This window comes from Podarcis gaigeae, assembly GCF_964106915.1.
Source record: "Podarcis gaigeae genome assembly, chromosome: 12".
Lineage (NCBI taxonomy): Eukaryota > Metazoa > Chordata > Lepidosauria > Squamata > Lacertidae > Podarcis > Podarcis gaigeae.
This window is the reverse complement of record NC_139688.1, coordinates 30,929,935-30,947,356: the sequence shown is the minus strand read 5'-3', so window position 1 is coordinate 30,947,356 and position 17,422 is coordinate 30,929,935. Positions and strand designations below refer to the sequence as shown.

The window sequence follows — 17,422 nt, the reverse complement described above, 5'->3', positions numbered from 1 at the left end:
TCGTCCGCTACGGCGAAGCGGAGACCCATTCTGGAAAACCGCAGGCAGCGGAAGCCTGCGGTCTCGGGACCCGGCGGGCGCCAGGAGCTACCCCCGAAACGCTGAGGGAACCCCGTAAGGGGCTCCGGATCGCAGAGGGGGTAGCGGCGCTGTGGGTCTATGCGCATTCAGCGGAGCGAAGCCGCGCTGCCGTTGCCGGTGAGCGCCGACCTTTCTTCCTTCAACACAAGATTCTAAAACGCAACAACCCGTGAGTAATTGAGGACTTTATTAAATTTCGGGACTAAAAACATTGAAAATAAGTTGAAAGCGGAGAGACGAGGAAAAGGAAGTCCGTCCTCCGCAGCCATTGACTTTTAAAGCAAAGAGCAGGAGGAGTGGAGGCATAGAGAGAACTTTTGACAGCTCAGATTGAGCACCCGCAGAAATTACTTTTCCCTTTAAAGACTGTAAGCAATTGATTTTTGGACTTTTATTAGGACTTATATACTCTCTTCTTTGTGGATTACAATTCTGTTTAAGAAGCCCAGGTGTCAGAACTGCCTGAGCAGTAGAACTGTCAGACTGCAAATTTGGATACATTCTATTTAAACTTTGAGACAGTCTGAGGGAGTTCAGAATGGTTACGTTCTTGCATTTTGGAACTCCAGTAAGCACAACTTGATATATTGTGGCAAACCTAAAACCAACTCTGCTAAAACTACTTTTGTGAAGATCCCTAAGCATTGGTTCAGATTTCGTATGTGGAATGGACTCTTCTTCCTAGGACATTTTATGCTCCCCCTAGAGGATTGAGGATTTACAACAAAAACATTGTTTTACTTTCTATTTCCCGGCCCTCTGTTTGATTGCTACCACCTGGGCCGTAGCTTTCCCATGGGAACAACTCAGCTTGACCTTGACTGCTAGATAACTTTGGAATGAGTGGCGCAAAAAGAAAGGGATTAAGAACCAGACAAACAACTCTGACAACCGTAACTGCAGCCTCACAAGCACGCAGATCATCTGTGCCCACTTTGCCCTCGGAGGAAAAAGCTACCTCCCTGTCACAGGCAGGGGAGGAAGAAACTGAGGATTTACAACTAGAAGAGATGGCCTCAGGAGGATCTGGTTCTGTATTAGAGAGAATTCTTGAGAAATTGGAGTCTTTGGACAGGAAAGTTGACCAACAAACTGCGAAAATTGACCTTAATACAGAAACTTTAAACAAATTATCTGGGCAAGTTGCACAGAATGCACAAGCAATCGGACAACTGAAGGAGGCTGCAGGTGAAAATCAGAAACTGGCCGAAGAGACCAGCCAAAGAGTGGGAGAGTTGGAAAAAGAAGTAAGGCCGCTCAGTAAGCAGGTTGGGGAACACCAGATCTACCTCTCCATGTTGGAACTTCGGAACAGGGAGATTAATTTAAGGATAAGATCGATACCAGAAGTGGAAGAAGGTAATCTAGCTGAGTTTCTGACCAAAGAATTCTCCAAGTTCTGGGGTCTAAAGGAGGAAGACTTTAAAATTGTGTCAGCCTTCAGACTTGGAAGACTCACAAAGAGAGAAAAGCCCAGAGACTGTTTGATTACGTTGAGATCGAAGGAGGAAAGGGACAAGATTTTGGGCCTGCACTACGGAAGCTCCCTGAACATTTCGGACAAAAGAATTGAGATTTTTAAGGACATTCCTAAACAGCTGTTGGATCTTAGATCTGAATATTTGGACTTAGTAAAACTGCTGAGAAGCAACTCAATCATCTTTAGGTGGGACTTTCCCCAAGGATTATCTTTTACCTTTAGAGGGAAGAAGATTAAAATTAGAACTTTGGAAGATAGGGATAAGTTTTTGACTGCCTACGGAGAGGACCTTCATAAAGGACTTGAACTACCCTCAGGGCCTGAACCACCACAGGTGCCTGTACCTCAGAACCCTGAAGACTCACAGAACAAAATACCATCCCAAGGAAACTAAACAGATCTATCCAGGATGTCTCTGCAACTTTTAAGTTGGAATATAAATGGCTGCAACAGTCCGGAAAAAAGGAAGAAAATCTTTCACATATTAAAAAAGGAGCAACTAGACATTACTTGTTTACAAGAAACACATGTGACTAGGCTCCACAGAAAAATATTGGTAAATAAAAGGTTAGGCCAAGAATTTATATCTTCGGACTCAGTTAAGAAGAGAGGAGTGGTGATATATGCAAAGGAGAGCCTCTCACCAAAATTTCTATTTAAAGATGAACATGGAAGAATTTTGGCAATTGAAATACAACACCAAGGAGAGAAAATTTTGATATTAGGAATTTACGCTCCAAATGAAGGGAAATCAGAATTTTACAAGAAGTTGCATGAGATTATGCTGGATTATCTGGACTATGATAACATCATCATGATGGGAGATATGAATGGGATCGTTTCAACGAACATGGATAGGTCACAAAGCCAAAAGGTTACTAAAGAAGGCAGACTACCAAAGACCTTTTTTGAAATGACAGACAACATGGACTGGATTGATATATGGAGGACAAAGAACCCCTTAGGGAAAGAAGGAACATTTTTCTCTGAAGCCCAACTGACTTGGACAAGAATTGACCAAATATGGATTTCTAGAGGTCTGGCTCCTAAGGTGAAGAAAGTGGAAATCTGCCCAAAGACCTGCTCCGATCATAACGCGTTGAAAATGGACATGACATTATTACCAACCGGCTCCTTTAGATGGAAGATGAATGACAACTTGTTTAGAGATCAGGAGATTATCAAGAAGGCCAAAAAAACAATAAAGGACTATTTTGAGATAAATTTGAACACTGCTGTGGAAAAAAGAACAATCTGGGACGCAAGCAAAGCTGTGATGAGAGGGTTCTTGATACAACAGAACGCCATAAAGAAAAGACTACAAAATGAGAAAAAGGACAAGATTTTGGGGAAAATTAAAGAGTTAGAGAAGAAACTAAGAGTAAACCCGAAGTCACAGCCGATTTTGAGAGAAATTAAACTTCATCAGGCACAATATTCTAAACTGATAAACCAGGAAATAGAATGGAAGATTAAATCAATGAAACAAAAAACATTTGAATCGGCTAATAAATGTGGGAAACTGCTGGCTTGGCAGTTGAAGAAGAGACAAAAGCTGAACATAGTAACAAATTTGGAAATAGAAGGAAGGAATATTCAGAACCCGGTGGAAATTAGAAAATGTTTCCAGAAATATTTTAAGAAATTATACACTCAAGGGCCACAAAAGGAGGAAGAGATTGCAAAATTTTTGGAGAAAAATGGACTTAAAAAACTATCACAAGAAAATAGATCACTCCTGAATAGTAAAATAACACGATTAGAGATAGAACAGGCCATTCAGAATATGAAGCTGGGCAAGTCTCCAGGGCCAGATGGCTTGACCTCCAAGTACTATAAGACATTAAGTGACTATTTGATTCAACCACTGATGGAGGTCAGCAATGAAATTATGGAGGGAAAGAAGGCGCCTGAATCGTGGAAGGAAGCTTTCATCACATTGATACCAAAATCAGAAACTGAAAAGACACAACTTAAGAACTACCGTCCCATTTCCCTTTTAAATGTGGATTACAAAATATTTGCTGATGTTTTGGCAGGAAGATTCAAAAGAGTTTTAAATGAGATAATTCATAAAGACCAGGCAGGCTTTCTCCCAGGAAGACATTTATTTGCTAATACAAGGAACATTATTGACATTTTGGAACTTTTGCAAACAAATATTAACACTAAAGCAGTTCTAATTTTTATAGACGCGGAGAAGGCCTTCGATAACATTTCTTGGAAATTTATGAAGGGGAATTTAAAAGAAATGGGAGTGGGGCGGGGTTTTGAAAATGGGATTGACGCGATCTATTCAGAACAAAAGGCAAAACTGATAGTCAACAATGTGGTTACAGAAGAGTTTAAGATTGAAAAAGGGACACGACAAGGCTGCCCGATTTCCCCCTTGCTGTTTATTTCTGTCCTGGAGGTGCTCTTGAACTTGATTAGAGGGGACCGGTTGGTGCAAGGGATTCAGATCGGAGCGAAACAATATAAACTTAAAGCTTTTGCAGATGACCTTGTTTTGACATTGCAAGAGCCAGAATCTAGTACAAAAAGAGTGTTACAATTGATTCAGGACTTTGGTCGGGTAGCGGGCTTTAAACTAAACAAACAGAAAACTAAGGTGTTGGGAAAAAACTTGACAGATGCAGAGTCAGAACGGTTTCAGAGAGAAACAGAACTAACTGTGGTTAAAAAAGTAAAGTACCTAGGGGTAAACATAACAGCAAAAAATCTGAGTCTATTTAAGGATAATTATGAAAAATGTTGGTCTGAAATTAAGAGAGACTTGGACAGTTGGTCAAAATTGAAGCTTTCTTTGTTAGGCCGAATTGCTGCTATTAAGATGAATGTATTGCCTAAGATGTTGTTTTTGTTTCAAACATTGCAAATTGTGGATAAGACGGAGTGCTTCAGGAAGTGGCAGAGAGATATTTCTAAATTTGTCTGGCAGGGCAAAAAGCCCAGAATTAAGTTTAAGATATTAACTGATGCGAAAGAAAGAGGGGGCTTTGCCCTGCCAGACTTAAGGTTGTACTACGAAGCAGCAGCTTTCTGCTGGCTAAAAGACTGGCTACTTCTAGAGGACACTGATGTGTTAGATTTAGAAGGTTTTAACAATGCATTTGGCTGGCATGCATACTTATGGTATGACAAAGTTAAGATCAATAAGGCCTTTAAGAACCATATTGTCAGGAAAGCAGTGTTTAATGTCTGGACAAAATACAAAGACCTATTGGAAAATAAAACTCCAAGATGGCTATCACCTCTGGAGGCTAAGGCCCGAAAAAGACCCAATATGGAGGCCAAATGGCCGAAATATTGGGAAATAATAGAGAAAGAGGGCAACAATTGGAAATTGCAGAGTTTGGAAAAAATGAAAGACAAAGTGCGAGACTGGTTACATTACGCTCAGATTCAAGAAATTTTTAAAAAGGATAAAAAGTTAGGATTCCAGGTGGAGAAATCGAAGTTGGAAACGGAATTGTTAGAACCTAAGACTAAAGTACTCTCAAGAATGTATAACTTGCTGTTGAAATGGAATACACAAGATGAAATGGTTAAGTCGGCCATGATAAAGTGGGCACAGGATATTGGGCATAATATTATGTTTGAGGATTGGGAAAGGTTGTGGACCACGGGGATGAACTTCACGGCATGTAATGCTCTGAAGGAAAATGTAATGAAAATGATATATAGGTGGTACATGACCCCAGTTAAACTAGCCAAAATATGCCATGTGCCAGACAATAAATGTTGGAAATGTAAGGAAAATGAAGGAACATTCTTTCACCTCTGGTGGACTTGTCCCAGGGTGAAGGTCTTCTGGGAAATGATATATAATGAGCTGAAAAAGGTATTTAAGTATACCTTCCTTAAGAAACCAGAGGCCTTCCTCCTGGGCATTGTCGGCCAGATGGTGTCAAAGAAGGACCGAACATTCTTTTTGTACGCAACAGCAGCAGCAAGGATACTGATCGCCAAGAAGTGGAAAACTCAAGATCTACCCACTCTGGAAGAATGGCAGATGCAGCTGATGGACTATATGCAACTGGCTGAGATGACTGGCAGAATTCGAGACCTGGGAGAAGAGAGGGTTGAAGAAGATTGGAGGAAATTTAAGACTTATTTACAAAAATATTGTGATTTGGTGGAAAGTTAAGTAGGATGTTTGATCATAAATAATTGGCCACCACAAAATCGGATCGAAATGGGATGTAAAGTGAGATTAAGAGAAATTAATTTACAGAGGATTATATTTAAATAAGTGGTTATAAAATTTGCAAATTAGATGATAAATTGCTGGGAAAAATTTATGATGATGAAAATGGCAGCGGGAGATGTGAGGAAGTCCAAAGAAGTTATGAAACTCTGTTGAGATAAAAGAAAGGTTGTTTATCTTTGTACTTTATTTTGTAAAAACCCCTAATAAAAATTTATTAAAAAAAAAAAAAAGAGAAAGGAAAATTTAGAGGTGATTTTTATAGGTAATAAAGGAGGCCTATGTCTCAACTAAAAAGTGGACAAGTCAATTAAAAATCTGAGTTGGCTAAATTAGACAGTCACGCTGCATAAATCTATCTCTATAAGTCAAGGTGTTACAGACAATTACATGGACTAAATCACTGCTGCACGCACTAATACTGACATGTATTTTAAGGCTGTGGTGTTCAAAAAGCATACTGTCTGAAACACAAAAGGTTTAAGTTGTAATGTTTATACATAAACTCATAAATCACCAGAGCAAACTTCTGGAGTTTATTAAAACACTGGGATTGAGAATAATGCAGAAAAGAATCACTTGATTCTCTTAGAAGTTTGAAGACTTCTAACAATCTTCCCCTTTTGGTTAAACTATGATGAGAAACATGTAGGCAGCAAAAGTAACACAAATGCCAACTTTTAGAACCACAGTATATTATCAAGGTACTTTTAATAAATTGGGGACGCAGGTGGCGCTGTGGGTTAAAGCCTCAGCGCCTAGGACTTGCCGATCAAAAGGTCGGCAGTTCGAATCCCTGCAGCGTGGTGCGCTCCCGCTGCTCGGTCCCAGCGCCTGCCAACCTAGCAGTTCGAAAGCACCTCCGGGTGCAAGTAGATAAATAGGGACCGCTTACCAGCGGGAAGGTAAACGGCGTTTCCGTGTGCGGCTCTGGCTCGCCAGATGCAGCTTTGTCACACTGGCCACGTGACCCGGAAGTGTCTCCGGACAGCGCTGGCCCCTGGCCTCTTGAGTGAGATGGGCGCACAACCCCAGAGTCTGTCAAGACTGGCCCGTACGGGCAGGGGTACCTTTACCTTTACCTACTTTTAATAAAATGTTCAGAAGGGCAGACATGTTGTGGCAGTTAATATGTGAAGGTATAGGATATCACGAAAGAAATAAAAAAGAGGATTTAGCCTGACCTCACTGCAGCATCTAAAATCCTTGAGAGAAGCAAACTACAATGGGATTCATAATAGTTCTTCATTCTTCTTAGAACCCTCCAAACCTTGCACCCAAACAAAAGCAAACTACGCATAGTACTTGTATATTGTTCCAAGTTTCTTATTTGAGATAGTTCAGTAGAAAAGTGAAACACTACAGCTCAGTGTGCACGTGACACCAAATCATGACTTAACATGGACAGCAACTACATTATCCCTCCCCCAGTCCTGCTACTGCTGCATTGCTGTGAACTGCAGGCATAGGCAAACTTGGCCCTCCAGCTGTTTTAGGAATACAACTCCCATCATCCCTAGCTAACAGGACTAGTAGTCAGGGATGATGGGAAGTGTAGTGCCAAAACATCTGGAGGGTTAGGTTTGCCTATGCCTGGCTTAGTGTGTCCTCTTGAACTGGGCCCGTTTGTGTCCTTCAGACCCTAAGCTGTAAACCAAGTGGAAACTTGGGCTAGAGCTTGTGGTCTGTCTGAAGTGAGATAAAACCACAAGTCTGGGTTTAGATGATACACCAAACCAAGGCTCAGTGTAACAGCAGGAGCAAAGGAGCTGTGAACTCTTCTCCAGGAACTTTCACATTTGCATGTTAATGGTAGATAATAGTTTGGCTTAGTGTTGGGTATGAACTGGATCACAGATATCTTTTGGCTTTCAGTTAAGCTCACTTGCAGCTAAGTTGTCCCTTTGTCTGTTCCCCGTTTGTATTCCTTCGTCTTTAACGTTTACCTTCCAAGTCCCAGTAGCTTCTTATTTGTGCTCCTGCAAGATCCTGGCCTTCATAGATGGTTTAACAAAAAGTTCATGGGAAAAACTAAGCAATCTTTTTGTGTTTCCTTACAGAAACGGTAAAAAGTAGTTCCCTGCTCAATTTATATTTTACAAGAGCCCATTTACAAGTTCTCTCTTTTAAAGAGAAATTGAAAATTGGTAGCTGCTGCATTTTTATTGCATAACAAAAGCTAAGTCAGAATTTCATAAATCATTCCTTTTTCTCAGGCCAAATGGTCATCTAATGAAGTTAAGAAGAAACCATCTGAGTATTCTTTAGCACCTACAATTCATTAAAGAATCACAACACCTTCTTGATTTGAATTCAGAATCACAAAGTATACCCTGTAACATTTTAAGAGCTCATCAGAAGAACACACAACATGAGGCATTTTCCAGATTGCGCTAAGATAAAACATTTGGAAATATTTAAGAAAAGGGCACAATGATCTTTGTATCTTATGAATGAAGCAAAGTGAACTTCAAAAAACTTTCATGGTAGAGGATCAGAAGGTGAAGATTGATAGCTGTCAAAATGGGTGCCTTGTTTACCTTTGTAACCCATTATAGAATCCTGGAAACTCACCCTGACAAAAGAAAATTAATTCCCTTTTGTTAGGAAAACATTACTCTAGTTACTTACATTTAAATCCACAGGATAAAGTTATGTGGCAAGTCAATAAATGGAACAAACCACTGTTTCTGAAGCAATGCTTCCTTCAATTTAGATTTATTTTTTTTTTTTAAAAAAAGTTCTGTATTAAGAGGTCATTCATTACAGCCACAATGTGAAAGTGATGAAGATGGAACTTTAATCCACTCTGGAAAAGGTCACAGCATCAAACCTACCTGACTAGATTTTCATTATCCCCCGTTCCCTTACATGTGGCACATTCGGTTCTTAAATCTTCAGACTTAGGCTTCTTTTGTACTACAGACTGTCGCTGTCTTCTTTCTCTAGGAATACGTTCCTATCAATAGATGGAAACAGAAAAAGGTGGAAGAAGAGCACAAGTCTTATTTCAGCAACATTATTCATTCAAATGTCAACATTTTCGCCAATTTAACTGAAAATAAATTATTTTTTTCAAAATTCCAACCTCAGGTTTTTCTTCTTCAGGAATGTAGCTTCGTTTTCGTCCTCGAGTTCTCTAAAAGTAAATATATTTAAAAATTAATGGCATTCAAGGGGAACAGAACAAACCTAGACACCAAGCATGCATGACCTTCTCATTGTTTCATCTATTTGTGGAATTTAGGGGTGAGTACCAATCCTTACATAGACACAATGGCACAGATGAGGTATCAGCAGGCTTGAGTGAAACCCCAAAATTGTAGACATATCAAAAATATTATGGGGTGAAATTTAAGGAAGGAGGAAAACAGTCCAATGAAGACTGGGTTTGCTCAGCAACCACAGAACACTGAAAAAGTTGGAAATGAAAAAAAAGATGGGGAAGTGGAATCAGTTGGCTGTGAATGGCTAGCGAAGAGCAAGATGTGGCTGCTTCATCCTAGAATATTACCAGATCTTCTAATGCATTGAGAGAGACATTCACACAAACATGTATCTTACATGTGTATTCACTACAGGCTAATTTTGGGGAATTAGCAGTATTACTCCTCACTGAAACTTTTTTTGGAGATGACTGCATGCACATGAAAAGAACTGTATTGGTTTTGATAACCTTGCTTAATTTGGGGGATTTAGAACAGACCAACCTAAGCATGCTTGCTCAAGAAAGCCAGAAATAATTGCTGCAATTCTAACATTTTTTTGTAAATGAATAAAGGTTTAAAGGTGGTAACTTGCCAATATAAAACAATTTAGAAGTTACAAAAGCAGCCTTGCAGATTTAACATACCACAACAGAAACCACACAGAAAAGAATGGATAATAAAATATAATAATAATAATAATAATAATAATAATAATAATAATTTATTATTTGTACCCCGCCCATCTGGTTGGGTTTCCCTAGCCACTCTGGGCGGCTTCCAACAAAGATAAAAGATACACTGATTAATACATATTGCCTGAGCCATATACTTAAATGTTACTTGAAAGATACAGTGGTACCTCGGGTTACAGACACTTCGGGTTACAGACTCCGCTAACTCAGAAATAGTACCTCAGGTTAAGAACTTTGCTTCAGGATGAGAAAAGAAATCGCGCCGCAACGGCAGCGGGAGGTCCCATTAGCTAAAGTGGTACCTCAGGTTAAGAACAGTTTCAGGTTAAGTACGAACCTCCAGAATGAATTAAGTTCTTAACCCGAGGTACCACTGTACTGGGAAGAGACTAAAGGCGGAGAGCTGCCTAACAGGGATTCATGAGGCAGAGTCTTAAAGATCCAGCTTTGCTTTGGGGAAAACAAAAGAACCAAGAAGAGGGGGAAAGGTTACATGTATAGTACAGGCAACCTCTGATTTCCACGGGAGTTGCATTCCAGGTCACTGCGCACTTGCCTGAAATTGAAACACCCTGTTCTGCCCCAGCTCCCATTCCACCCTTTTAGTGACATCTTATGTTACGTTTCTGGGTTACTTCCGGGTTCAGTATTGTGCACGTGTGAGCAATTGCATACATATTAGTCGTGCCTAAAATGGGGGTTGCCTGTAGCAGAAATCCGGTTTTGCAACAACTAGGTTAGAGTAAGACTGGGAAGATACAGGAGATGAATCTGGCAGTGAATTCTGAATCTGAAAACTAAGATGTGCTGGCAGCCTATATTTTGTAACCATTAACACTTTAAATTATCTTTCTGCTAATAGAGTTCTTTGCCCCTTGAGATTCTGGCAAAAACAGTTCATATGCCTAAACAGAGAAGAGGGTCAAACTGTGATGTAAGAACATTGATCCCTCCATGCCATTATCACTCCATTCCAGCTTTGGTATGCTTCCTAAAAGATGTGCAACCAGTTGATGGCAACATGCATACATTCATGTCTCCAATCAAAAAATCAACAAGGTATTTCATTTGCTTGGTAGCCTTCCCATAATCTGGATAAAAAATACTGTGCAATAGAACCACCTCTATACTGCAAAAGCTTAATACTCTATTTATTTCAGAAATAGTAAGCTATGCTTTCCAAATCAATCTTTAAGTACCTGCTCAGCTTAAGGTACTTAAATACCATTAAAAACATTTTAAGCAACAAGAATTAGCCCCCCCCCCCCCGTTAAACCCACATAGTGTGTGCTGAAGACACACTAACTGTTTTAAGATACTAAGGGTCTGATAGCTGGTAGATATTGCCTGTTCTTATCTTCTTGTATGGAAGAGAAAAGAACCAATAGTTTATAAATATCTCCAATGCCTAAGATGTCTCTTATGTATATATAGTACAAACACATGCTAAATTTATGGCTTTTAAAAAACTTCGCACCAACATAAAATGATTTTCCCACCCCCAAAATAAAAGAGGTGGATTGGTGGGCTCTTGTCTCATGGGGTTCACATATAAAATGCTTACAAAACATTAGTGGAGACTGCATTATTATGTCTACGTTGATTAAATGTATTCCTTATACATGAAACAATTAACAATGAAACTCATAAAGGGCACATATAGTTGGTTGCACAGGCATGCCTTGAAAATTTACGCCACCAGTTGCACACGCACCTCTTGAAAATTCAGTGAGACATTAAGTGCAAAAAGTGCCTCTGAACTAGGTAATTCCAATTGTTCAATGTTAACTAGGGCAATTAAAGCAAGCCCTATTGTCAAATTATACAGCTTTAAATTGATTCAGACTGAAATGCATAAAAAGACTGATGCCAACAGCTATTGGCAGACAGTCCTGAAGCATACTAATTATACATCAGCATTAAAAGACATATGGAAAAACCAAAACTTTTTAAAAATATATATATAAAACAAGCAAGCATGGAAAACAAATTGTTGATTCAAGCACTCCATTCATAAAAATGGAAATCTGCAACATATTTCAGCAAAGTCCAACACCATCTGCTTTCATTGGCCACTAGCATACAGCAGATGGAACGGTTATCACACCAGAAGAGGCAACTATTTCAACACTGCCAATTGGTGGTGCAACATAATTTAATTTAGTTTACACTTACAATGTCAAGGAAAGGAAACCAACTAAAAAGCATGAAAGGGCTCAGCGAACCAAAACAACATTCCTTAAGTTTGCAGATCAAGCAAACAAGTCACATCCAGAAGTCCAGATTGAGATAAATGAGCAATCTTTTTACATGGCAATATTAATAGCACCATTCAGGGAACAATAAATCTATTTCACAACATTATAAAAAGCTTGATCAACCCTGGTCAGGAGTGCATGTACTCTGGTATCTTGTCTGACAGAGATCATTTCTGGACACTGAAGGAAAACTATTATGCATTATTATGAAACTTCAATCTTTATCCATCACTTCCAGACTATGGCAATTTATGTTCAAAAATGTTCTTCACTAGAAGTGCTATGCCCTTCTCTCAGTTGACACTCCTTCCAATTAGGTCTGCTGGTCGTTTCTAGAACCTATTTACTTGCCAATATCAGAACCTGATTGCTGTAAAAGGAACTATCTAAGAAGTTTTAAACCAGTGGCATATAAAATGAGGGGTCCTCTAAAATTAGCATTATATAAAATAATGACCCACCTAATGGTGTTTCCTGCTTGGCAGGGGGTTGGACTCAATGGCCCTTGTGGTCTCTTCCAACTCTATGATTCTAATGTGTATTTCAAATAATTTATTACTTTCACACACTAGAACTTCTCCCAGGGATGCTTGAGAATTTTGTTTGGTACATATTTTTTAAAGTAAACAGACCTGCTTCACATCTCCTGGACTATAACTTATTTAAATTTTGATTTTCACACTTTTCCAAATTTTGAGACATACTGCTCAGTTCTAAAATATGTCAAAATGCGTATTTTAGGGTAAAACACATTGGGCAAGATTATGATTTTTAATCAGTTTTTTAAAAGACACCATTTGCAGATTGATGCAGAAACAGAGCAGAAGATTCCAGGGGCTTGGACTAGATAATCCTCAGGGTCCTTTCCAACTCTACAATTCAATGATTCTAAGAACAGACTTATGAATGAATACAGAAGTGCTTTACATGTAGAAGGTTCCAGGGTCTATCTCTGGCATACTAGTTACAATAATCAGGGTAGCAGGTGAAGCAAAATACCTCTATTGGGAACTCTGGAGAGTTGCCACCAGTCACAGTAGAGAGGACTAAGCAAGACAAATTATGATGATGATTGTTTACATGTCCAAATGGCTTCTAAGTGGTTTACAACTATAAAAACAATTATAAAATCCATACATAATTAAAATACACAATAAAACAGTTCAATCAAAGCATTAAAACATTCTTAATTAAAACCTGTAATAAAACAAGTCAGTTAAATTAAAACAATTAAAAAACAATTTAAAGAATGAGATCAGAAGGTCAAATTTAGGAGAATGCTTGCCTAAAGAGGTGTGTTTTCAAGAGCCGACAGAACGCCAATACTGATGGAATTCCAGCAGGGAGGATATTCCACAAAACTGGTTTCACCAGTGGAAAAAATCCATCCAAAAGCCTGTAATCAGCAGGGCCCTAGCAAAACAGAATTCTATTTACTAATCTTAATGCCATCAGTAAGCAATGGAGGAAAACATGGTTTTTCAGGTAACTTGGTGTGCAGTTATTTAGGTCTTTCTATGTAAGTAGCAGAACCTTAAAACTGGCTCAGTTTTAAAGTAGGCAGCCAGCGCAATTCCCTCAGCACTGGTGTGATAGGTCCCCAATAAAGAGCACCACCCACCATCTGGACGCTGCTAGTTGCAGCCTCCAGGTCAGTTGCAAGGAAAGACTCATGTAAAGTGCATTACAACAGTCCAAAGTATATATCACAGTGGCCAGATTATGCCTGTCCAGTAAAGGATGCGGCTGACACATCAGCCCAAGCTGGTGAGAGGCATTCTTCACCAGAGGCCACTTGGGTCTCCGTGGACAAAGATGGTTCCAAGATCACTCCTACGATGTATACTTGTGCCTTCAGAGGGAGTAGAACCCCATCTAGAACAAGCAAACTCTCAGTCTCACTGATGTGGTCCAAAGGACAGCAGAGAAGTGTGTTTGGCCGCAGCTTGGCTGCAGGAGTTGCCAGAAGAAGGCATACAAGGCACCACCCAACCATCTTAGGAACTCCACTCTGGATTTGTATAGGGTTTACTCTTTAGCCTTTTCTTCCCCCAAGGCAGCAGGGGTTTAGGATGTTTTCCTTCTCCTAGATGGGCGACCTTCCCAGGTTGACGAGCCCCATCTGCCCCTCACTTCCCTCTACGGTATGTACAGAAGCTGCTTTCTTGACTGTTGGATTCACAATTGGTCTTATCCGCTCAATCTACCAGAGCCTGTCTTCGCATGTACAGTGGTACCTCAGGTTAAGAACTTAATTCGTTCTGGAAGTCTGCTCTTAACCTGAAACTGTTCTTAACCTAAAGCACCGCTTTAGCTAATGGGGCCTCCTGCCACCGCTGCACCGCCGGCGCACAATTTCTGTTCTCATCCTGAAGCAAAGTTCTTAACCCGAGGTAATATTTCTGGGTTAGCGGAGTCTGTAACCTGAAGCGTATGTAACCCGAGGTACCACTGTAGTGGAAGTCCCTACCTCACTGAGGGTTTGAGAACCTTCACTTGGTTTAGCTGCCCAGTCAAAGGTGTTCCAAGGGTTAGGCCACTGTTGCATGAGGACAGCTTCTAGGAGCCGCAGGTGAGCAATGAGTGCCCTGGCCCAACCTTAGAAAACCACATACCAATGGGTGCTGCCTGTTGTTTCTTCATTGAAAAAGCACTGGTTTACAATGCTGTATAGATTTCTTCAAAACTAATTCTTCCATTTCTCATACCATTTCACATTGATCCATAGTGTTTTAGCAGATCAAGGAGCATCCTCCAAGGACCATACAATGCAAGTACAGAGGGGCTGGTGGCAACTTAATGGTCCTATTAGCAAACAGACAAGCACAACTCTCTGTGTCTGTCAAACTGGCAGTATTTCTGCCAATTAGAGAGAGCGCTCCTTTGCTTCTTTTTGGAAAGTCATTATGGACAACTGAACATTGCTTATAATGTAAACCTTCTAACATAGATCAGCTCTATAAAACAGTCTTTCTGCTGCTAAAATGGTGTGAATTTTTTTAATGGTCGGTCAAGCCTAAAATCAGCCAGAGACAAGCTGTTAACCCCAATATATGTAAGGAAATTAGGTAATTGGTTTCAGACAGCTCCAAAGCCTATCCACTGTCGAGAAAGATGCTGTTAGGGTTTCCTTTCCTTGGGAAGATAGTGGGAGTTTTCTTTATTATTTTAAGAAATCCCCTTGCCAAGAAATCATGTCAGTTATCAATCTGGCAAAATTACAATGCAGTGAAAAGTATTTATTTAAAGCTTGGTCTTTGAATGGCTAGCTAAACTTTAATCACATTTTAAAGCTGTTTTAAATATGATGGTGAGATTTGAATTCCCCCCTTTTACTGTTTTATTGGCTGTGTTTGATCGACTTTTTAGCCACTTTAGCATTTACATGGTGAGCTAGAAATTTAATGAATAGAAAAGTGGAGGACATTCATGTTTTAGAATGCAAAAGTGAAGGATAGTTGGGAGTTGGACATACTGCCTCCAGCACCTTGCCTACATCAGTTGATCGCATAAGCTGAAACTGATCCTACAACTCATCCTCAATAATGGCACTGGATACTTCAACTAGAGTCGTAAGAAGAGCAGGGTCAACATCACTCTGAAGTTGAGCGACTTTATCTTCAAAGTGAGTAGCCAGTTGGTCACAAAATATCTTTGTGTGTTCCAGCAATCCCTTCCCCAGTGGGAATCAGTAACTGAAGGACCATCTAAAATAACTCTGCTAGTCAGCTACAAGAAGATGCAATGCAAGCTGTAAAATCAGCTTTTTTTACAGCCTAAAAATACTGAAAATATTCATTCACACCTGCTAAAGCTCATCAGCCTGATCTGCCACCCTCCACCCCGCCCCAATTTAGATTTTAGCTTTAGGGTCATAGTTTTAGCACCTGGTAGTTTTATATTTCTTTAATTAAAATCAAATGTAATTAATTCAGACTTGCGTCATGAAAACTTTGACCATCTGTGGAAGGGTTTTCATCTACCACTGCCCTTGGGTTGACATCCTAAAGATATATTACTATGTCTTGTAGCATCTTACTGATGACTTGTTCCCCAGTTATAACCAAGACTGTTTCTAAAAGGATAATTTTAAAGTGGGAGTAAGAAATGCAAACCTGAGTTTACATGGAGGGATTTCTTGACTGTGATCCCCGTTTATGAAGGTTCTCTCTAAGAGACTCAACCTAGTGCAGACTCTTGATGTCCTTTTGGCACCGCACAATGACTTTTTGATTTTCCCAGACACTTATTTATATCTGTGGAAGAATTGTTTTAACTGCTGCTTTCATTCTGTTCTTTCTTCACTATTATATTTATTTATTATCTGGTGATTTTATTGTTTTAAGTGTGAAATAAAAGCGAATAAAACATAAAAATTGTTTTTAAAATTTGATTTATGAATGAAAAGGAGGATATTCAATGATAAAGAGCAAAAATGTCAGGTCAAAGAGGATCAAAAAGATAGACAGTAGGTGGCACACTTGAACAGTTCTTGAGCAGCTTACCAATATCAGGACCAATCAAAATTTTGGAACTTTATTTCCATTTTGGGAAGAAAAAAATAGATAACTATGGGCTGGGCAAGTCAGTGCTAACAAAGAATGTTACAACTGGTAAGATTAGAGAGGTCAATGTTGCTCCTACTCTGAACAAACTCATTGAAAACAATGTACATGCCTAATGTACACTATGTTCAATGTAAACACATCAAAATTAATAAACCTGTTATTGACTACAACCAAAAGTTTCTACCTCAAACTTAAAATTAAGTAGCAATAATAAAATAAATGATACAAATGAAACAAAAAATAACTATGGGATGAGGAATTGACTGAAATGCAGTTTGTGTAATTAATTGCAATATAATGAAATAAATAGAAGAGATATTCAAGTACAGGCAAGATTGGCAGTTGTCATACCATGTAAGCAAAGGAAGCACAATTTTTGAAATTTCAACAAATATGCTGTAGTGAAAAGTTTGTTCATACTTCAATGTCTGGAGTTGGCATTTTGCTACTTAAATTCATCTAACTCATCTGGCTAGGGCAAGAACAAATGGCAAGTGTTTGCAATTATCTATGTATATTTCTCTCTCTCTCACACACACACACACACACATATTAATAATATTGTTTTGACAAAATGCACTCCTTAATCATGAGGGCTTGCTCTTTGTTTTGTTTTTTAAAGAGGTAGAACACAAATTGCTTTTTTTTATCCAGAACAGTACTCCCTCTTCTTAAATGGAAACACAGAATGCTGTCATGCATTAATAAAGGCAATATAAACAGTACTAGACGGAGAACGTTTTCTATAAAATAGCACTTAATCACCCACAGCAGGCCACAGTCTACACAGAGAAGGTTAATCTTGTCAAGGCAAGCAAACCACACAAGCATCCCAGAACGAGGGATTTAAGTGACTCAAGTTTATTGTCTAACTTTGACAAGCTGCTGCGGTAAGACCTCATTAAAAATAGATTAGTTACAGCA

At 39.3% G+C, this 17,422-nt stretch overlaps 1 protein-coding gene across 10 annotated transcripts in view; it reads right to left on the bottom strand.

Moving 5' to 3' along the window:
- The window catches only part of PHF14 (PHD finger protein 14), a 136,152-nt gene that overhangs the window by 78,145 nt on the left and 40,585 nt on the right, over positions 1-17,422 (bottom strand). For all 10 annotated transcript variants that reach the window (XR_014556735.1, XR_014556736.1, XM_083705255.1 and 7 more), the window contains 2 exons: positions 8,860-8,910; positions 8,609-8,730 (listed from right to left, as the gene is read on the bottom strand). Coding sequence is in view for 8 of the 10 variants with exons in the window: in XM_083705255.1 (XP_083561381.1) it covers positions 8,609-8,730; positions 8,860-8,910 (173 nt within the window). In the remaining 2 variants the exon portion in view is untranslated. The remainder of the gene's footprint in view (positions 1-8,608; positions 8,731-8,859; positions 8,911-17,422) is intronic.